This window comes from Rhineura floridana, chromosome 12, assembly GCF_030035675.1.
Source record: "Rhineura floridana isolate rRhiFlo1 chromosome 12, rRhiFlo1.hap2, whole genome shotgun sequence".
Taxonomy (NCBI): Eukaryota; Metazoa; Chordata; class Lepidosauria; order Squamata; family Rhineuridae; genus Rhineura; species Rhineura floridana.
The window spans coordinates 42,638,420-42,660,784 of NC_084491.1; the positions used below are offsets into that span (position 1 = coordinate 42,638,420).

Here is a 22,365-nt window from a genome sequence, read left to right on the forward strand (position 1 = left end):
ATGTTCCAACCAAGCACTCAGTGTGGGGCAAGGCTGGTGAGGGGCAAAGAGAGTGGCCTGCAAGCTGGAAGATCCCAACCCCATTAGAAAATAAGTAACAAAAAAACAAAGGTGATATCCAACATTAGTTGTATTCCGAGAAGACCCGCTGGAATCAATAGAGACAGTTACTGAAGTCTATTGATTTCCGTGGGTTTATTCTGAGTATGGCTTAGCTAGATACCATCTGAAGTCTTAAAAACACCAGCAGACAAGACAGTGAAAAACAACTAAATAGAGAAGAATAAAACACTAGCTGCACACATTAAAATGCTTAGAAGTCTGATTTAGCCTGAGTTAACAAAACTGCAGTTCCCAGGACACTAAGCCATGGCAGTTTAAAGTGGCACAATCCTCCTTTAAACGTATGGTGCAGATAGAATCGTGTAGTAGTACAGTTGGAAGGAGCCTATAAGGCCATCAAGTCTAACCCCTGCTCAGTGAAGGAATCCAGACTAAAGCATATCCGACAGGATGGGGCCATTACAGGATGGATCGGGGTGTTGCTGTCAGGGGCTACTACAGACCCTTAAAGAGGCATTGCTTGGCCATCGATGCTTGTCTGCTTAGTAATTGTCGTGTTATTCTCTTTTGTAGAAAAGCCATTTTTGGCCGACACACGTTGGGCATATTGTGCAAATAAAGAGCCCTTCCTTCCTTCCTTCGTTTTGGCATCTTTGAGATACATTTTTCTCTTTTTTGCACGCCACTTTTGCATGCTTTGGTGTGTTTTCCATTAATGCTTGTGAAACATTCTCGGATTTTGTACTTTTATTTTGGGGAGGGGCTGGGAGGAGGTGTCCGCTAGTCTTAATCGCAGTTTACATGAGAACGCCAGTCTCTCTGTCGAGGATGTGTAAATTGTGTTCAAACTATGCATATGCCAGCAACAGCGCCGAGGAAAAAAACCAAACAAAACGGGCGCTGAGACCACTCTCCCCACAATGCACTGCGAGAACCCGCCGCGTTTTCCCGCCTCCAACGAAGAAGTGGAGACTTACCATCTCCCCCCTCCGTCCCCTGGGTCTTTTGCATAGCCACGCCCCTCCACTCGCGCGGCTGACCAATGGGCCGCCATCTTGGACACCCGGTTGCCAAGGAGACCGCCGGGACGCGGTGCGGCCTGTAAGAAAAGAGGGACGCGCCTCGCGTCAAGGCCCAGCTCTGCCCTACGTCCCCGGTATGCGCTGCTAGCACCGCTTCATCCAGCACCCCCCTTAATCGCTGATCCCCTCCAACCCCGTCCTCTCAGCGCCCCCCCCCCCCAACATTGGCAAGCGCGCACCTCACCCCTCCATCCTCAGATCTATTGCAATTCACAGGTGGGTTGCAGGGAAAGTGGGTGGCGGTAAGAAGAGGGCACTCCTTGCACGATCTCTCCTCGCCCCCCAAAACCCACAAGAGAGCAAAAGCCTCCACTCTATTATCAATTTCGACATTTATACCCAAAATGTGTGTATGTTTATACAAAGAGGTGCACTGGGGTGTGTGGGTAGAATCCAACTGGTGCAGCTGAAACACCCACCACCCTAGCCGAGGTGTGGGCAAAAGCTGCCCCTGTTGTATTTCTGCCTGCCAGGAAGCCAGTAAAAGCAAAAATAAGAAAAGAGGGCTGGGGCTGGGGCTGGGGGGGGGAAGGACCTCACCAGCCTGCATTTTTATTGTTTTTAATTGCTATAAACCGCCCAGAGAGCTTCAGCTATGGGGCGGTATATAAATGTAATAAATAAATAAATCTAAAATTAAATTTAAGAGAAAGGCAAGGGCCTAGAAAACTTACCCCACTCCTTCCCATCTAGTGATGTTGCCCTGTAAGAAGCATCCTCCCCCCCAAAAAAAAATTGCAAGATGCACCCTCCATTCTTGGATTATTATTATATTATTATTATTATTATTATTATTATTATTATTATTTTATTAATTGCTTTCCACACAAACATCTGAAGGTGACGTACAATAAAAACGTTAAAAACCACACAAAAACAGCTGATACATTAAAAAACAAAACAAAATAGGCACTCATGGCAGTGACCATTCGTCCATATGGGAAAGCCTATCAGATGTCCTTGGAAGCTTTTCCCCTCCAGCTCCTCTTGCCTTCCATCCACCCCTTTATGACTTCATGAGCGCTTTTCGTCAGGACGTAGCAGGTTTGCACCAATGAGACATACATAGTTTTGTGAGATTGTAGTACTGAAGATTCTGTAAGCGAGTCCTGGTCCCCTTTCAGAACTGCAGGATCCAGCGATTTTCTCAGCAAAAGCCATGGTAGTAAATCTGTTTTGTTAGCATCCCATTAACTACTATTAGTGGAGAGCAGTTTCTAACAAAGCTGTTAACCACAAGGTGGCAAGCTTCAGACACTGCAAAATTCCTTGAGATGTTTTATAATTCCTCCCTTTCTTCCTTTCATGCAGGTTTTCTCAGTATTTGAGGTCAAGATGTCTAATCAGCAGGAAGAACAGGGTTTGCAGAAGTTCCTTAGGGATGTGGATGAAGTTAGTAAGTGGTCCATAAGTGTGTTTGAACAGTTGAGCTGAGCATGTTCCAGCCAGCCCAGAGCATCCTTTGGTGCAATTAATGTACTGCCTTCGATTCCAACTTATGATGACCCTATGAATAGGGTTTTCATGATGCTGAGAGGCAGTGACTGGCCCAAGGTCACCCAGTGAGTTTCATGGCTGTGTGGGGATTCAAACCATGGTCTCCCAGGTCACAGTCCAATACCTTAACCACTACGCCACACTGGCTCTCTCTCAGTAAAGGGAGCTCTGAGTACTTCCTTTCCAAAGAAGTGCCCCCCTCTGACGCTGGAGGGGCTGAAATTACTGCTGGGCCAAATTTTCTTGGGTTCACTGTAAACATACCTAACCAATATGGCTGCAGCAGAAAGATTTGTCAAAATTATTGCTTTAAATGATATTTTAATGCCTACACAAAGATTGTTCTACAAAAGCCATTGCTTTAGATTTCTTTCTGCGAAACAAGCCTAAGTGACCAACATGTGTTCTACGCCTGAGACAGGTGATGGCAAGAGAATATGCCTTGTACAATGCGTTGTATAGAGATTTGCAGTTCTTTGGGGATTTGAAGCTGGATCTCATTATAGGAAAATAGGAAGCTGACTTGTACCAGGTTGGACTATCTGTCCATTGAGCACAGTATTGCCTGCTCTGACTCTCCAGGGCCTCAGGAAGAAGGCTTCCTCACTACCTGATCCTTTAAACTGGAGGTGCCAGAGATGGAACCTGGGATGTTCTGCATGCAAAACATGTTTTCTAGCATTCAGCTGTGGTCACTTTTAAAGCTCAATAATTTATCTTCTACATTGTACTGACTTCTTGTGGCATAAGCTTTAGTACTCACTATAAATCTGAAATCAAATTAAAGCAGAGTTCTGTGACATCTTAACGGCTAACATGGGTGGTCCCTTTGAAATTAGTCACCTGTGATGAAGATGCTGGCCACTGGAGAGCACTTTAATCTCCATCTTGCATAGATTTAAAAATAATCCCCCAGGCACCTGGTTGGCCACTGTGAGAACAGGATGCTGGACTAGATGGGCCACTGGCCTGATCCAGCAGGCTCTTCTTATGTTCTTAACAAAAATTGTAAAATACTGTATTTAGGTTTATTTCTGTGTAGTGTTTAATAGGTATGTAACAGATGCCTAGGTGCTAACAGAGAGCCTAGGTACTAGGTATACATTTCTTGATGTTTAGGACTTTCCAGGCTTTAAACTTACCACTTGGATGTTATGTTAAAGCTTCTCTTGAGCTCCTTCCTAAAAGAATTAAGTAATGTAGGAAAGATGCCTTGAAAGCACCCTGATAGAGAAAGAACTGGAGTCAATAATTTATTAGAACAACTTTATGCCCATATGTACCTGCCCGGGATTTAAGATCATCTGCCTCTGGTCTCCTCTGTGTGCCTGGAGTGAAAGATGTTAGATTGACAGGCTTTTCAGCTGTGGCCCCCAAACTTTGGAACACCCTTCCCCAAGAAGTCCGCTCTGCTCCCTCCCTGATGGTTTTCCGGAGACTTCTGAAAACGATTTTGTTCCAGAGAGCCTTTGGGAGGGACTGAAGGTAGAGCCTGACACTTACTTTATGCCTTCTACATTAAATTTTACCCTTGTAGACCCCTTTAGTACCACTCCCTATATATATATATGTATATGTGTGTGTGTGTGTGTGTATGTATATGTATAGTATTTTATGTATTTTAATTGTATTTTATGTATTTTCATTTATTTTAATGTTTTCGTGATTTTACTGTTTACAATTTTATTAGGTACGTGTTTGATTTTATTTTTGTAAGCTGCCCTGGGTGCCCTATTACAGGGTAGAAGGGTGGGATAGAAATATTTTAAATAAAATCAGTTTTTCTAGTAAGAGTGTGCAGAGATACAAATATTTGATCACAATACAGTATTACAGCTATATCTGACAAGTTCTGCTGTCAGTAATCCTTTGATTTACTTGTTTTCTGGGTTGCAAAAATTGCCTTAGAAATTGATGCTAGCAAATGCTCTCATGACAATCAATAATTTGAAAGCTTTCCAGTTGGTAATCTTGTGTTGTGAGATATTTTTTTATGATGATGATAAGCCTAGGCAGCTTGACAGCTTATATCATCTGAGAATTTTGAAAACTCTTTGTAAATGTTAATTTATTTACACAATCTCAAAACCTTTTTGAAGTAGATAATCCTGAGCTTGGAATCCAGCAAAAGAACATGGAGTCTTAGTAGTGTGAATTGCAAACAGTAGTTGAGGACAAGCAGTTGTAGTAAGACAATAAAGAACTCACCTTCCCCCACAGACCCACCTGATGAAAGGGGCTGCAGTTGAAATTTAAATCAGTTCCCTCAAGAAGGTTGACTGTATTGCAAAATACGCCAATCCTCATTTGAAAACAGTGTGTGCCAGTATTATAAAAATGAGATCCTTTGGAGGGTTTTATATCCCGCCACAGCTGCTGTAATGCTATCCACTTTGACTAGCCTTTGATTGATTGTACCTAGCGCACTTTCAAATTTAATCTCCAGCTTTGTGATATAAAGACAGTCCTGTTCTGTTTCTTTTTTCTTCTTGTTCTCCTCAAGAAACTGCTATTTAACACAGGTTTATATTTCCAAAAGGAGCTTTTTTCCTTTCCATTCTTTGTTTTCCCTTCATGGTAGAATAATTTTAGAATAATTCGAAGCCTTACTGGAGTGATACATCTGTAATCTAATTAAGTATCTGCTCCAACTCCCCCTCTCTTCTTAATTGTTTTAGCATTTAAAACAACATGAGGGAGATGATAAATACAGTATATAAATGCAGCAGTTATGCCATCACTTCATAAATCAAACAATTACTAAATACCTTACAAGGATAAACCAAGGAAACACTAAACAGTTCTACCGTTTACATACCCCACTAGTATGTATTGATTCTCTCATTCTTCCCTGAACTTTCCATTCCAAGCGTCAGATTGAAAAACATTTACAGTCTCATATTGCTTAACATGGATGGTTCATTGGGTGGCTTTGTTTAGATACAAATAAACCTTTTAGGGAATCCCCATATAAAGTAGAAAGGAATTGCCAAGTTTACCATTCCAAAATTGTTTGAACCATTTCCAGTCTGGTTCAAATTTTGTACAGACGTTCCTTTGTTAGCTCAAGTAGCACAAATTAAAGTTGCCATATTCAATAATTGGGTGTACCATTCTCTAAGTGTAGGCATCCGCTTTGTGCCCCAATACTTTGCGTAAACAGTTCTCATTGCCACAATCATATAAAAGAGGAGAGACTCTTTATCCTTTGTACTGTATTTGCAAGAATGCCTTAGGAAAGCTTTTCCCAACCTGGTGTCCGCCAAATATTTTGGACCACAACTCCCATCAACCCCAGCATCATAAGGCTGTGCTTGGTTGGGGCTGACGGGAGTTGTAGGCCAAAACCCCTTGAGGGCAGCAGGTTGGGGAAGGCTGCCTTAGGATCCAGATATAATTTAGTTTATTGCTCCGAGAGTCTTTTTTTTTACATTGACACCAATTTGGTAAAAACATCTCTCTTTTTTCACATTTCCAGCAGTTGTTAGATTAAGCATTGTGCATCTTTAATATTTTCCCCCAGAGCCCTATACTATTGTCCCATCATCTTGACAGTTTTCATTTAAAGATGTAGCTGTTGTGTGTGTATCATGTCTGGTTCTACATACATTTCCACTATTCCATTGATGTTGATGTGTGAAAACTCCTATTCCATTTTGTGATGTAACCTGGTTGATCATTAATACTAAACACAATATGATACATCTGGGAGGACTTCTTTGGTTTAGTCTCTAAAATCTGTTCTAGCTGGGTCAGAGGTCTAATCCAATGATACAGGAATATCTACTTTGAAGTTCCTAACACCCTCCTCTCCTTGTGAGACTGAGCAAGTCTGTAGAGATGAAAATAGCTACATAAAATATTTCATCCCTCGTGTGCATGTTCAGAAGCACTCTCATCTCTAGCAATTGTGGAAGTATAGAAAAAACATTCCTAGCTAGCACATGATAGAGGAAATTCGGATTTCCCATCCTGCTGCCAAGTACTGAAATAGAACAATAAGCAGCTAAAATTAATAGTTGCCCAGGAACAATTATGTATGAGCTCTGTGAAGATATGTACAGTTGCATCTACTTCCCAATCCAGCACAATTATGTTGTGCACACAGGGGCTAAGCAGCTTTCCCAGTTACTTGCATGTCAGAATCAGCTCAGTGATATTGATCTTTGTGTGCAGATTGAAATGTGTGTGAAACTTTGGACTGAGCTGGAGATGTTGAATTATTCCCTGATTTCCATAGAATGTGTTTGGGAATTGGGATATCAGCTGTGTTCTGAAATGATGGGGAGGCAAAGCAAAGTAGCAAAAGACAAAAGAGAAAGATCATTGCAGCCAACAGGGCCATCTCTGTATTGTACAGAAAAAGAGTTTGTATTCTTTTGTTTGTGGTTCTGTGGTTCCGCCGTGCAGTGTGCTTTTCATTTCCTGTGCCGTCTGCTTTACTTGCAAGGTAGAGGTGGGGGTTGGATGGGTCAGCTGGGAAGATGGAATGATGGAAAGATGATTGTTATTGTTTGTTTTGACTTTGCTTTGTGCAGTATCCCCAGCTCATCTAGCCTTTCCCCCTTCATACCTCGCATCAGCTTGAAATGACTTTCTAATTCACTACTTGGAGAAATTTCAGTTATTGCTTGGGTCATCCATTTTCGTACGAACAAAGCCAGAACTTCAATGAGAGTCGGCGTCCAGAACAGCCAATCTGTTCTGTGAAGATAAAATGCTGACTTAGGAGTTAAATCTTGGCCTATTTTCACTGCCTTGCAAAAAATAATAATCCCTTTTTGTATCTTTTGGGATACTGTGCATCTTGCCATGTTCTGGCAAAGCCCCCCAGTTAAATCTGAGCTGGGCAATTTGTCCGGCATTGAGGTCCACATCAAAATATGATATGTTTTAATTGATTGATAGCCTGTTTTATGATGACTTTAAACGTGATAATGTTTAGGTAATCAGTTGGAGTTATTGTTGGATTGTTATGTCTTGAAATGATTTGAAACAATTGTTGTTTTCGAAATGATTGCTATTGATGTAGTGATTTGCATTTTTGTGCTGTTGTAAGCCACTTTGAGCATATTTATATGGAAAAGTGGGATATAAATTCAAGTAATAAATAAATAAATAAAATGTTGTTTTGAGCCAGAGGGCAGCAACCAGATTGCATATTTCAGATGTATCCAGTTAACATAATTATGTCTCAAATATTACAACCGATGGATTAGTTTCACCTGAATTCTGAGTTCTTGAAAGTTAAAAAGAAATCATGTAGAACCAAATATTTCTAAGGGTTTTAAAAATTATTTTCAGTATTACCATTTTTGTTTGTCTTCTTTTTGCTATTCCAATTTCAAATATATCTTTGCAGCCATGAGGGCTAGGAACTTTTGTTTTCATAAATTGACAGATTTGTAGGATTCTAGCCAGAACTTGATGGTCACATAAAAGTATCTCTGGGTTGACATTTTGAATTCCCTCAATCTACCTGGTCCCTTTGGATCATAGATGTAGGAATGTCATATACAATACTCATATCTGCTAAGAAATGAGAGAGCTGTGTTTCTTACTACAAAGAAATTACTCCTGTTTCACTCTTACACATCAGTTTCTAATGGGTGCAGGAAACCAGCACGCTCATCATTGCCTGCAAGAGCTACAAAAGAATGCATAGACTTGGTACCTCCCTTGAAAAGAATGGGTTAGCCTGCATAAATAGGGAATTCTATTGTGTTTTGGAGCACCCACAGAGATCTGGAGCAGTTTATCTTTTAAAACTGTATTTTTGGTTTTATTACATGTTATGATTATTGTCCATATCAAACACGTTGGCTGGTTTTGGATGCAACACTAAACCATAAGTTAGCATCCCCAGAATGAGTCTAGGTGAGCCTTGGGCTTACAAACACTCTTCCTCTGGTATAGCCACAAAAAGGAAATAGGAGCGTAGAAAGCTACCTTATACTCAGGCCATTGTCCATTTAGCTTAGGTGTGTTGGCACTGACTGGCAGAGGTTCTCTAGGGTTTCAGACAGGAGTCTTCCCAGCCCTACCTGCAGATGCCAGGGATTAAACCTGGAGCCTTTTGCATGCAAAGCAAGTGTTCTATCACTGAATTTATGTTCTAGATTAATTGCAGTTTAGCATGTCATCAGTGTGGTATAGTGGTTAAGGTGTTGGACTACAACCTAGGAGACCAGGGTTCGAATCCCCACACAGCCATGAAGCGCACTGGGTGACCTTGGGCCAGTCACTGCCTCTCAGCCTCATGAAAACCCTATTCGTAGGGTCACCATAAGTCAGAATCGACTTGAAGGCAGTACATTTACATTTAGCTTGTCATCTGAGTGGTAAATTGTGATTAATCTTAACTATGATTAATAAAAAGAAGCCAGCTTCATAAACCATGGTTTGAATTTAATTTGTTTCCACTAACCATGGTTCAGTTTAATCCCATTTTGGGAAACATGACAAGCTAAAATGATCTAAAATGGGTGGGAAAGCCTCTCACAGCTGCAGCAGAAGAGAAGAGGGTAGGGGAAAGCTTGTGACTCTGAAGGTTGCCTTGGCTCATTCTCTTAAAGCTAAACTGTGGTTTAGCATTATGTCCAAACCAGCCCAGTCTCTTTGCATGGGCTGGCCCAACTTGTGAAAAAGTGCTTCCTACCGCACAAATCTGCACATACACAAATATCTTCCTTGGAAGTCCTTTTCTGGGGGAGCCAGCTTTTTTATATCAGGCTGATGTCAATTGGGAACACCTCTGGAAAACTCTCCCCAGGGAGGCTCACCAGCTGCCTACCTTGGTGCTGTTCCCATGCCCAGCGAAGACCTTTTTATTCTCTGAGGATTTTAACATTCTAATTGGCTTAGCTTTTATCTTGTTGGTTTTTTTAGTGCTCTTGTACATTGTATTATCTTGTTCCTCTTACTGATTTGTTTGTTGTTTTATTATTTGTCTTTTACCTGTTAATCAGCCTAAGAATGGTGTGCTGGAGGAATGGAATATAAATTTCCAAAACATATTAGGGCAGGATATAACTCCTGATTTGTTTTATGCCTTTTCTGTTTCACACTTACTGTTTATTTTTCCTTCTGTTTTCAGCCAACTTGATTCAAGGCTTGAATTCTACAGACCCTTCTATCCAGGAGAAGGCCATTGCAGACGCAGAGAAAAGATTCAGCTCCACTGCTGTCAAAGATGAAGATCAGTGCAAGCCCACAGTGGACAGAACCCTCATCAATACACGAGCCTCGGTAAAGCTGCACTTTCCCCCTGATGATTCTGGGAGCTTTGAACAATTACAGACCTTATCTTTTAGCTATTATATATCAATCCAGGTGAAGCTTTTGTTTACAGGCTGCCACTTTTGCCGCTTGTTAGTTTCTTTCTTGTCCTGTGTGGAAGAACTGGTTAAGGTTTTGCTGTATGCCGATAATTGCTATATCATTTTCCAGCATGTTTTAAACGCCCATAACATTGTAAAACATGTCACTATTATTTGAAAACAGTGTGTGTCAATATTATGAAAAATAAGATCCTTTTTAATAGTCTTTTCCTGCTATTCAAATACTGACAGAGGCTGCATCTACATTGGCAGCAGTTAGGTGGAAGAGCCACGAGGAAGTAGAGTGGACAATGCCAGTTCTGATTGCAATTAAGGGATGCCATTTAACACCCCCCATTAAAAAAGAACGCAAGTAGAAAATTAGCATACCAGGGAGGAAGGTTCTAGTCCACTCTTCTCCCTGTTGTTTTGGTTTTCTGCCCTCCTTTTTTTTATGACATGGAGGAGCTTTTGAAAATGGGGTTTCCTAATATGTAGTCCAAAGAAGTACAGACCATTCTACCATTCTGGGACTTCTTCCATCTTGTTCCACTGCATTCTGCCGCATGTCTGCTGATGAGCAGGCTAACTTCCTCAATCAGGCATGGCTGTATTAGACTGGTTCCAATTACGCAACTCACACTGTTTCTTTCTGCAATGATAGAAGATCTTCTTGAGATTGACCCCTCAAAAATATTTTTTATCACTGCAAACAAGTTTTCTTTAAGAAGGACTTTCATTATGAAATGTACAACGGCATGCCATTTTTGCTGTTTTAAAGTGTCAATCCATAACTGCAATTTGCCCAATTGAAGTGTCTCCAAAATCCTTTTCCAAATTGATTTTAGTTTCCTCAGCTCTGAATTATTGGGCGGGAGGGGGGTTGTGTTTGGTTTTGTTCCTTCCTGTGGCTTTTAATGCTTCTGCAGAATTAATTTTGACAGTTGTTGGAAGTGCTGTTCTTCTTTTTGAGGTATAGGCTATTATGGTGTTTTAAGTGGCTTTGAAAAATGAGCCTCATTTTTCATGCAGCAGATGCCGTTAAAAAAACATAAAGCTGAACAGTATGTTACAGCATACCCTCAGAACATGCAGCTGACTTTTTGTTTCGATCCACCTCTTTTAGGAGTTGCCTAAACAGAAGGAAATGATAAATCCAGGTAAGTGGCTCAATAGATTGGTCCTATGTATTTTGAATTGCAATACTACAGGAATCTCTAGGATATGGAGGCTGGACAAGTGATGTAAACATAAGCAACCTCTAGCACAGATTCTACAGTTGTCCATATATAGATGGTTCTTGAAGTATAAGAAGGTCATATCGCAAGAGACTCCTCTGTTGTTTTCATTTGTGGGGATGCCTTGAATGAAAGGAACAGATTTTGTTCCCAGATTGTCTGCCGGTCTGCTGCCAACCTACAGATTGACTGCTCCACCAACTCCATGTAGCCATGGTAGATCCTGTACACCCCTCTGTGAGAAAGGAAAATATGCTGCACCTTGTCAGAGCCCCCTGACTAACTGTATGGGACTAGCAGTGGGAAGTGCTGACACGTTCTCTGGAGCAGCCCTTTGTGCCTTGATGGGCTCCATGGTTCAGAGCTCCCTGTATCTAGTTGATGGACTGGAGGGCAAGTTATCTCTTGTCATTCAGTGAAATCCTTACCAATTAGATCCAGTTTTCCTTCCCAGTTTCAAAGTCAGAACTGGTTTTAAGTCATCTATACAACAAGCCCAGGTGGCTTGCATCATCCATGTGTGAGAAGGTGCTTTTCAGCATCATTTAATCACTTCCTCATCCAGAAATTAAAAAGACCCGGTCTCCTAGAAATGTAGGTTCTTTCAAAGGCAGGGATTAAAATCACTCTCAGCATTATGGATCTCTTTTTAAATTGAAGCTTGTTACCCCCATTTTGATTTGATGTCACATTAATGAAATGGCCTGTTTAGATTTCCATTTCACATCTTGGAAATGACTGCTCTCCACTTTTACTTTACCCCTCCTCCCCACTTTTCCAAAATAATCGAACACTTTTCTTTTGATTGAACGTGCCTCTCTGCTCTGTTGTCTTTTAGAGAGTTTCATGGTCGCTTTGGAGAAGGATGCCGAAGACCGAACAAGGAAAAGGAAGCAAAATGAAGCTTTAGCAAATGGTAATGGTTTGGCTTTGAAACTGCAGGGCAAGGGGGCGGGAGCTGTCTAGGAAGAAACCGGAAGGAGTCTCCTGCATTGAACCTGAGTGATGAGAAGGGTACTTTGTAAACCGCTTCACAGGCAAAGCTATCGAAGCAGGTACAGTGAGATAAAATACAAAAGATACAGACTGTACGAACAATAAAACCATTATGTAAAATGACTGCGTCATGCTTTAGGCTGTGGAAGGAGGAGCCCACCTGTTTTGACCATATGAATAGCACTAAAAGCATTTTACTGTTCAAAGAATAATTGATTGTTTGACTGATCATGTATCGTCAAATATAGGTTACAGCGGTCAGATATTCTGTGATGTCAGTTTATTACAACTCAGCAATAACTGAGGCAGTTGGTGATAGTTTTAACAGGATGAGAATCTTGCAAGTCGAGTCCCAAGCTGGTCATTGTGAATCAGTATGTCAGTTCAGTCCCTCACCCCCTCTCCATACGCTTTTGAATGGGTACTTAACTCTAACCTAAGAATGATTTTTTTTTCGTGTGTGCGGTTATCATTCCCACAGCCCTGAAAGAGAAAGGGAATGATGCTTTCAGCAAAGGCGACTATGCACTGGCCATTCAGAGGTACACTGATGGACTCAGGAAGCAGAAGGATATGCAAGTGCTGTACACCAACAGAGCACAGGTCAGTGCGTGGCAAGAACAGCGACTGATGCCCACTTTCTTTTCCATGCAGGTAGTTAGTTGGGTGATCTAATCTGAGACTGAATATCCCAGTGACAAAGACCTTGGGGTGGTATTCAGTGCTAGTCCTACTCAAAGGAGACCCATTTAAGTTAATAGACATGACTAATTTAGGTTCATTAATTTCAATGACTCTACTCTGCGTAGGATTATTTGAGTACAACCATAGACTCAGGATTGTAATTGAAACAAGTCTCTCAGTTTATTGGTGCACAATGCTTTATCTGGAAAATAATATTAATAATATAAACTTTGAAGGAAAACATAGCAACATAATTCTAATCATGTAACCCTGATTCCCCATCCTTTGTATTTGGGGCATCAGCTCCTCCCAGATCTCCTCTGTTTAAAACACATTTGCTTTTTTTCATGTGTTGCATGATTCTCAGGTCTGTCTGGCCTTGGCTGGGTATCATCCTACTCCTAATGCCCGCCCTTCAAGAGCTGCCCCTTACTTCTCTCCGGAGAATCACACAGTTGTTCGTCAGTGTTTTCAGTTTTCATGAAGAAGAAAAAGAGAGGATAATTTCTATAGGAACACTTTCAGTTTGCACCAGAAAATAATCTGACGCCCTACAGAGTGATCTAATTTAGCTTGTTTATTTTATTTGCATTTAGTCAACATTGTATTGAATAAATAGTTGTATTAGTAAACAAACCTAAACTCTTTGGAACTGCCATGCTTGCCTACTAGTGTATTTCCAAATGGCATCTCTTCATTGCTACTAATGAACTTAAGAAACAGACATTTTTCCAACCCACATCATTGTTGCACATTCACATGCATAGTTATAAGTGTTGTTTGCTCATACAAACTGGGACCTGGTTTTCTGAGGGACTGCTTGTGAACCTTTGTAAGTTTTAAGGTGCTCATTTTGGGCTCTGCTGTTTGGTCCTCCATCCTCTCCACCCCCCATATTAAATCAGACTCTCATGGCTAGTACCAGGGCACCAAGACTTTGGAATTCCCTCTCCAGGGATATCCATCACACCCCCTTTTTGTCTGTTTTTAAGTGGACTTTAAAAGCAGTTTTGTTCCCGAATGCTTTTTATGTTTCAGCTTGTTACTAGTGACTTGGTTACTTTGTTTTATGCTGCCCTGCTTTATTAATTGGTGAGATTTTATGGTTTTTATTATTTTAATTGTAAGTTGTTATGCAATGAGTCTGTTCTTTAAAAGTTAGGATGTAAACATACAAAATAAATGAAGTAATATGTTGTGCTGTTTCTTATAGATACAATGAGGGATGGAGTTGTGATGGTAGGAGGCATGAGAGGCTCAAATGAAAAAGTAATAGCCTAGCAGGTTTAGCCAAAGCGTTTGCCCCTTTTCCAACTAGTACCATTTTGGGGGCACAGATCATTCAGTTACAATGAACGTTACAGGTGATCCTTGGAAATGTAGGCAAACCTTCAGCACCTTGGAATGAAAGAACAGATATAGTCTTGGTGAGCCTTTGTGGAATCTCAGCATGTTCAAAATGAGCTGCCAGCAACTCTGTGCAACACTTCCCTGACTTTTCACTTTCCTTATAATTGGATGCGATGGGCTTCATTTCTTGCCTTGTTCTTAACAATGAATATTAATAGGATATTTAGGAGGAAAATATGGTTGAAAGTTACTGAGAGAATATTGTGGTCCCTGCTTTTTGGCAAAGCTCATTTCATTCCACTTACCCTGCATTCTGCTCTGTTAAAGAGGGCACAACCCCAGACATCTTACATGGCTCCAGTCAGCATCCTGAGAGGTGCCGAGAAATGGAGCCAAACTCTCTGGCTCCTCTGAGGCTCAAACAGGGCTGGAGACAATGTGCATCTGTGGCTTGTAGGTGACTGTATTAAAATATCACAGTTCCTGGATCCTCTGATGGGGAGAGTATTCCAGAGTCTTCACTGGTGGGGGAAACAAGTCCTCCTGGTACCAGCATGTAGTGGGGTCTGTGAGAGGGCCTCCTTCATCTTTAGAAGAGATCCCATCTGACTCAACCTCTGGGAGCTGGTAGGCCTGATATATTTTGTGTGTTAGGGGCAAGTTGCTTTCATACCCCTGGGACATATTCTAGTCACCAGGTTGTCCACTGTGGTGTCTAACTGGCAGATTGGGCACATATTTTAAAAGCTCACAAGAGCCACCCTTCACGAAGAGCTCTGTACACAGTGCATCATGGCTGTTGGCTCCTCTCTGTTTTCTCTGGTTTAATTTATCAGAAGATTGTGGCATAAAGACTGCTGACTTGCAGGTCTGCCTGGGAGAGTAAGGTGCATCCTTTAAGGATTACTTTCTGCAGGCTTTCCAGAGAGTGGAGAGGTTTTATCACATTAAAATTGAATTTAGTTAATTAGCTGAGAACAGTTGAGTTGAGTTGAGTTAAGGAAAGCCTCGCAGAAATGACCTGCCTTTTATTTTATTTTTATTTATTTATATTTCCATTTATAGACCGCTTACTATCTGAAAGATCTTAAAGCAGTTTACAATAGAATACACAAGGTACAACATAAAAACATATCAAATTAATTTACAAAGCAAAATACATGAACAATATCCATATATATAAACACAGTATAAAAGCCAGAGTAGGCCACAAGGGACCCAAGTGCAAAAGATTCAAACACTGAAATTCCTTGCATTTTGATTAGAAACACCACTTCAACTTACATGGCTTTGTTGGTCCATTTTGTTTCAGGCCTATATGAAGTTGCAGGACTATGAAAAAGCCATCAGTGACTGTGACTGGGCTTTAAGGGTAAGCGTGTCCCGCTTTTCTCAACTGACCAATATTAAAGAGGGAAAGTAGGCAGCTAGATGAGCCATACTTCATGGCACAGAAAGGTTGTACCCATTCTAGAGGGTCAAGAAAAAACTCTAAAACTTTTCCAAATCTCCTGGCTGTGTTCATAACTCCTACTCAGAGCAGAGCCATTGAAATTAATGAACCTAAGTTGGCAATGGTCATTAACTTCAGTGGGTCTACTCTGAGTAGGATTAGTGTTGAATACCACCCTTTGTGCTTCACAGCCCTTTTTTGCCATGCACCTATTCTTGCTTTGTAACGACACCTACGGATAACCGTATGGCCAAGAAGGTAAAGAACTGCACTTGGATTTAGGAGGCCTGACTGTGTCCTGTCTCTGCTATGGACTCATTAGGCAAGTTAGTCATTCTTTCGTCCATGCTGAGAGGCATTCTGCCTCCAGTGCTGGAGTTAATATAGCCCTCATGACTAGGCTGTCAGTGGCTATTAGTCATTATGATTATATTAGCTTCCATCCCAATTGCTGGAAGTCACAAATGGGGGGAGTGCTGTTGCTCTCATGTCTGCTTGTGGTCTTCCCAGAGGCATCCATATGGTCACCGTGCAAAAATAAGGCTGGACAAGTGGGACCTTTGGCCGGATCCAGTAGGGCAGCTGATAAGTTCATGTGCCCTCATCTATAAAACCACATGATTTCAAAATATCCGAAAGATTCTAAAGCTCTGCAAATTTAAGGTGTTGCATTGGTTATGAGTTCTGGATTAAAATCTTTTGGGTTCTACACTCCCCAAAGCCAGAAGGCACATTAACAGCACTTCCCATTAACGGCACTTTGTTGGCTGTCATCCTGTAAGCGCCTACATCCAAGGGCTCCTTCGGCTTCCAGAGCTGTTATTGCCATCCCAGTCATTTGCCTTTGAGATGAGAAGGAAGACTGATGTCCACTTAGGAACTGAGGCTTTGAAAGCTTTCTCAAAGATTGTTTCCCTTGACACTTGTAATATTGTAAGTGCCATTGATTTAGGGGGTGGGGCACTAAACAGCAGGCCACCGACAGCACAGCAGAACTGCTGCCTTCCCAAATGTCTGATGGGAAGCTGCCACTAAAAACAGTGACCACCTTTCAAAATAATTTCAGCCAAGGTGGCTAAACAATACTTTAAATTTCCTGATACGTGATGCCCTTAGAGATGAGAGTGGTCTATATTGCTTCGCTTCTTGTACCTCCAGGAGAAGCGTTGATGCCTTCTAATTCCAGAGCTTTTGTACAGGTTCAGCATTTTGTGCTGGAGGGTGTCACCAGCCTTGGAAAAGAAGCGTAATAACAGGCCATTATCAGCACTTCAGTGTCAATCAATCTGGAGACATTTTCAAATGCCTAGAATGGAATTCTTTTAAAAAACGGTTTGGTTCTCCGATGCTTGTGTTGTTTTGAATCATGTCACACGTTGTGCTCCTCAGCATCCAGTGGCATTCCTTTTGTGGTCAGCAGTTGGCAAATGTGGCCCTTTCCTAAGACCCTGGGCAGGGCTGTAGCACAGGGGCAGAGCACATGCTTTGCACGCAGCAGGTCCCCAGTTCAATCCCTGGCATGTCCAGGTGGGGCTGAGAATGCCCCCTGCCTGAAACCCTGGAGAATCACAGTCAGTCTAGGCTAGGGGTGGGGAACCTTTTTGGCTCAGCGGGCCAGACTGTTATCTCTCCCCACCCCTTTGGCCAATGTCGATAGATCAGGTGACTGATTGATGGGTGGCCCTGCCTTCTCACCCATCAGCTGACATCATCCAGTTTGGGAGAAATGTCATTTTGGGCTAAACTGGACTCCTGTGTTCCTATGGGCCTGGACTTGGGCCTGGCCCAGTGCGGCACTTTGTTACAAAACAATTCTCTAAAAGTACAGCATAATTGCCAGTTTGTACCGTTTCCATTACTGTGTAGTGTCAAGTCACTGGTGGAAACAAATAGCTAACAGTTTTGCTAAATAACTTTGTTTTATACAGTGTGATGAAAAATGCATCAAAGCTTTCTTCCTCATGGGGAAAGCATACTTGGCCCAGAAGCAGTACAGCAAGGTAAGGCCAATGGACTTGTAAGCAATTATACCTGTTCCGCACCAATTTATTCTTGTGTATTAATGTAGAGCATCTCCAATTGTTGAATCAGTTTCCAAAATCTTGTTAGTGTCAGCGCTGTTTATTTCTGCTTATGGTTGTGTGCCAGTTTGTTTTTAGAAAGAAAGGCAAACAAATAGGGATGTATGCTAAGCCACCTGGGCCTGATGAAGCCAGTTTTTAGGTGTGCTGCTTTCCCAGTTATCTTGTTGAGTAAAACATTGCAAAGTTTCTTTGTGGGTTTTATTTTAATTGTCTGCCCGTTTCGTTCTGAAGGAGGAAAAACAGGGAGTGGATCAGTGCCTGAGTTGAAGCACCCAGGAGAAAAGTCTGAAATTCTTTTCTAGTGCCTGTCTACTGGGGGTGTGATAATTAACAGATCGGAGCAGGCATGGAGAGGGATTTTTACCCTTTTCTCCCCTGCGGTGTTACTGAGGGAAAATATTTTTCATGAAGTCAGTATTTGTATTGGGAGAAAATCCCCAGTTGACAATGACTTGTGAATCCCCTTTAATTGGCCCTGCTGTAAAATCCTACCCTTACTCTTTCAGTCCAGAGAATGCTACCTGAAGATTTTAGAAATTGATCCCCAAAAAGAGAAGCTGTGCAAAGGTAAGGAGTACAGGAGCCCTTTACATCCTGCTGTTGGCTTAAAAACAAATCTAACTTCTTGGGTTTTCAAACATGATGCTTGTGCTATCTCAAAATCAGGACCTTGCACTTTTGCTTGTTAAATTTCATTCCATTTTTCCTTTTGGACTTTCAGATGCCGTACATGAAGTAGACTTAGAGGAAAAAAGACAGTATGAGGAGGAGAGGGCCATGGAGGAGTTTGAATCTGGGAAACACACAGCCGTGTCTGTGAAAGAGTTGCTCCAGAAGCTCAGCAAGCCTAATGAGAACATTCTCTACTATGCTGGTGGGATTAGGCTTTTGACGGATATGATGCAAGATTGTGAGTACCCCCCATGTGGATCATATGCTGAGACTCTGATGCATATCAGTAGGCGGGACTCAAATGTGAGTAGTGCTCGGCACTTGTGATCTGGAGCGCTGTTTCCTGATAGTCTGGAAGAGTAACATTTTGTATGGTGTGTGTCATGCTGCCTCCCCCCCCCTCCGCCTTTGTCAACAGTGGCTTTAGTGCTCTTGTCTCCTAACACAGGGTATTGGGTGAGCAGGAATCTGCCTTCATATGAGATACTTCTCTGACATCATTATCTTTGAATCTGTTACAGGCACTGAGCAAACCTTATTTAGGACAAACAGTGGATTCACTATCATCAATGATAGCGAGGTCATACAACGGTAAGGGTTCTTGGTTGGGAGAACAGTAGGATGTTACAGGCTGAAGCAATAGCAACTCTATATGCAAGAAACGCAACCACCTGTATGAAATTCATATGGGTTGATCAGCCAATAACGAAGCAGCCAGTTGCAAAGTCTTACTGACTTTTAGGTGACCTTATAGACAAAAAAACTCAAACCCTGTTCCTTTGGATGCATAAAGCAAAATTGGCTTCAGTGTATCCTCTGGGCTCCTTCTGAAGGCTTAGTCTTTGTAATTTGTCAGGCCTGACAGCAGGTTAGGAAAGCACAGCATAAAAGGGTATCCGATCCAGGAGTTCTAAAGCACCACATTCACCAAGGGCCAAAGAGCTCCACTAGTTTGAGTGAAAGTGCCTTTGCCAAAGGCAGGTTATCTTATACTACTTTTCACCAGGAAGGGAGTCCAGCCCCCGTGCTCTAACTGCTGAAACTTTTTCTCAGTATCTCTCTCATCTTTTTAGAATCAAAGGAGAGGATCTTCCTGCAGGATTTATTCTTTTCTTTCTTCGTATCGGTTATGTCAGTTTTGCAGTGTGCTAGATTATACTTCTTGTAAAGCAATAACACCAGTGACTTTAAGTGCCTCTCTCAGCTGCCTAAATCTGACGCCCAGAAGAGATCAAAGGCATTTGTTCACTGCTGATTTCTTTTTAATTCTTTGGGAAAACAGATGGAAGGGGAGAGATTCAGGGGAGGGGTAAGTGAAAAGAGTATATGTGAATGAAAGCAATGTGTGCAAAATGGCAGCGGTCATATTGTGTGACGTCCACAATGACTCAATGCATTTGGAGAGGAGGAATCTTCTAATAACCCTTTGGGAGAAAACTGCAGGCCTCGTGAAAAGCACCTGTAAAAATGCCGAAACCCAGGTCTGAGGCACAGGAACATAGTAAACTGCCTTATCCTGAGTCAGACCATTGTTCCAGTACTGTCGGCACTGACTGGCAGCATCGCTCCTCAATTTCGGACTGGAGATGAAGGGGATTGAACCTGGGACCATCTGTATGCAAAGCAGATGCTCTGCTATTGAGCAACTGTCCTTCCCAAATTCAGAGCCACTCCTTCTGTTCTGGTGAAGCTCGTCTCCCGCTCTGTACAAAACTTTGAAAAATGCCCACTTAGGCACTCGGGACAATGGATTTTCCTGCACCAGAATATTTTGTCTCTTGAACCTCTCCAGAATGGCATGCTTGAAGACGAATTAAATGCCTACTGCAACTCAGGGCCGAAGCAGTCATAATGTCAGCGACCTATGATCTGGCTCTCCTATGAGAGTTCCCTCCCTCCTGCCTAATTAGCAGTTCCATGTAGCTGCTTTGAAAATCTGGGAAATGTGGTGCCATAGAGGGTTTTTGCTTTTAAAGTTTTTTTAAACCTTTTCTCCATGCCATTTTTGTGACCTAAATTATATTCTCCCTCCCGAAGCTACTATTTGCCCTACAGGATAAAACATACTGGTGCTTGACTGTTACCTGTGTGTGTGTCCCATGTAAAGGAAACAGCAACTGAGCGTGGAATGATTTTAGTTTGAGAAAATGACACCTGCAGAAAGGATTAAGGTCACATCCCTATTGCTGTGATCCCAACCCTACCCCCTTCAGCTGCTTTTTAAGCTTTTTGTTTTATTTTAAAAGTGGGAAATATAATCATGGATTTTCTGTTGTCTTTTTAGTGGGGCCCTCAGTCACACTTCCATGGGAAGGAAAGGTTTGTTGGCATAGTATAGCTGAGTAAATACATGGCCTGGCTGAGCGACATCCAGCCTGAGAAAGCATCTTTCACGATTCAGAAACTTGTGTCTGGCATTTTAAACCCCAGTTTGTCTCAAATAAAAAGCCATGCCTCATTTGCTCCATGTTTCCTTGTTGAGTTGGACCAACACAGCTCCTAAGATCTGCCCCTTTTCTTGATGTATAATGAACTTACTTATTTTCCAGGGTCTTCCATACTGAGGCAAAATCCCCTGCTGAAGTAGAACTGTTTCTGTCCCTTCTCATCCTGTGGCAAGCGGTCTGCAAAGGGAATGGTAATCAACGTGACGTGTTGTTAGTGTACTGCTAATAAGATTTTGGCTGTGCTTGAGAGCATTGTTTTCAATGATTCATGCCTGTCGGTGCCCATCTTGCCAAGATCTTGCTGTTCACCAGAGATTTACAGGTCAAATGTAATGACAGCAAGTATAGCATTAGCAGCAAGCTTGTGGAGTTCCCCACCCCCTCCTCCCTGAGGCCAATAACAACGCTGCTGCCCTTCAAACTGTTTGCATTAAATTTACTCAAGTGGCTGAGAGGGAACTCCCACCTTGGCCTCCTCTGTGCATGTGCTTGGGCATCAGGAGTTCTCTCTTAGCAAGTAATTAGTAGTCGTTTCGTCTAATAATGTCAGCTGTGTAGGGAGATTACAAAGGGGAGGGATGGTAGGACCACTCTCCTTTGTGCTTATGTGGGTCTGAAGACCCTTGAGACCCGTGTCGGTGCCAAGTTGGAACGGTTGGGCGTCTCTCAGTCTCACATTTGTGCCAGACGCAGGAGTCCAGTTGGTGTTGTGCTTTCTCCAAAGGCCTGGTGGTCTCAGAAGTGAGATGGCTGTGGGGTACAGCCGGAGCAGTCGGGACCAGAGGTCCCCCCTTAGCGCTTCAGTCTGGAGAAGGGAGTGGGGGAAAGTAGGCTAGACTCACTTCTTCAGCATGAATGGTCCAAACCAGCTTTAAGTCATACTTCTTGTGCCCTCACATGATGATTGAAAGGTGGAACTAAATGAGACATGTACATTGCTTCCCATGCATGTATGAGATGTATAATTTGCCCTTTAGAAATGACATTGGGGGGGGGAGGGGAGCAATGGAGAGCATGGACGGAACACTCTTCCTTTCACATCACTCCTACAGACAGATTCCCTCAAGCAGATGATAGAACGGTATTCACGCAGCTGAGTGGTTCTGGAACACAGACAAAACTGCTGGCAAAGACTGTGAGAGCATCTGCTGCAGCAGGTTGAAACTTCCTTGTGTGTGCTTTTTTTCCCTTTTGCAGAGGAGAACCAGCGCTTGCTGCTTACTCATCCAGATGTGAACCTGCAACTTCCTGCTCTGTTACTTTCTGAGGTGCCTGAAATCCAAGAACAGTGCTTGGCCCTGCTATCTCTCTATGCAAACACAGAGAATGGGAGGAGCCTGCTGGTCCGACACCTGAACACAACCAAGTATCGTATCTTAATCCAGTTTGCTTAAACAGCCTTGGTTCTCCTGCAGAGACATGGAAGAGCCACAGTACCTTCAGCAGAAAAAAATAGTTGAAACCAGGAGTGCAGCAGCCC

General features: G+C 42.3%; 1 protein-coding gene across 4 annotated transcripts in view; it reads left to right on the plus strand.

Moving 5' to 3' along the window:
- Nucleotides 1-1,133: 1,133 nt before the first annotated feature.
- TTC12 (tetratricopeptide repeat domain 12) overlaps nt 1,134-22,365 on the plus strand; it is a 36,875-nt gene continuing 15,643 nt past the window's right edge. For 2 of the 4 annotated variants that reach the window (XM_061593122.1, XM_061593126.1), the window contains exons 1-13: nt 1,256-1,361; nt 2,457-2,541; nt 9,739-9,890; nt 11,088-11,121; nt 12,038-12,115; nt 12,677-12,798; nt 15,542-15,601; nt 17,611-17,682; nt 18,273-18,333; nt 18,488-18,676; nt 18,960-19,029; nt 20,988-21,076; nt 22,083-22,153. In XM_061593122.1, the coding sequence (XP_061449106.1) occupies nt 2,481-2,541; nt 9,739-9,890; nt 11,088-11,121; nt 12,038-12,115; nt 12,677-12,798; nt 15,542-15,601; nt 17,611-17,682; nt 18,273-18,333; nt 18,488-18,676; nt 18,960-19,029; nt 20,988-21,076; nt 22,083-22,153 (1,059 nt within the window). In that variant the 5' untranslated portion in view covers nt 1,256-1,361; nt 2,457-2,480. Of the gene's footprint in view, nt 1,220-1,255; nt 1,362-2,456; nt 2,542-9,738; nt 9,891-11,087; nt 11,122-12,037; nt 12,116-12,676; nt 12,799-15,541; nt 15,602-17,610; nt 17,683-18,272; nt 18,334-18,487; nt 18,677-18,959; nt 19,030-20,987; nt 21,077-22,082; nt 22,252-22,365 lie in introns of those variants that run through there. The other 2 variants (XM_061593123.1, XM_061593124.1) reach the window with 2 other exon arrangements.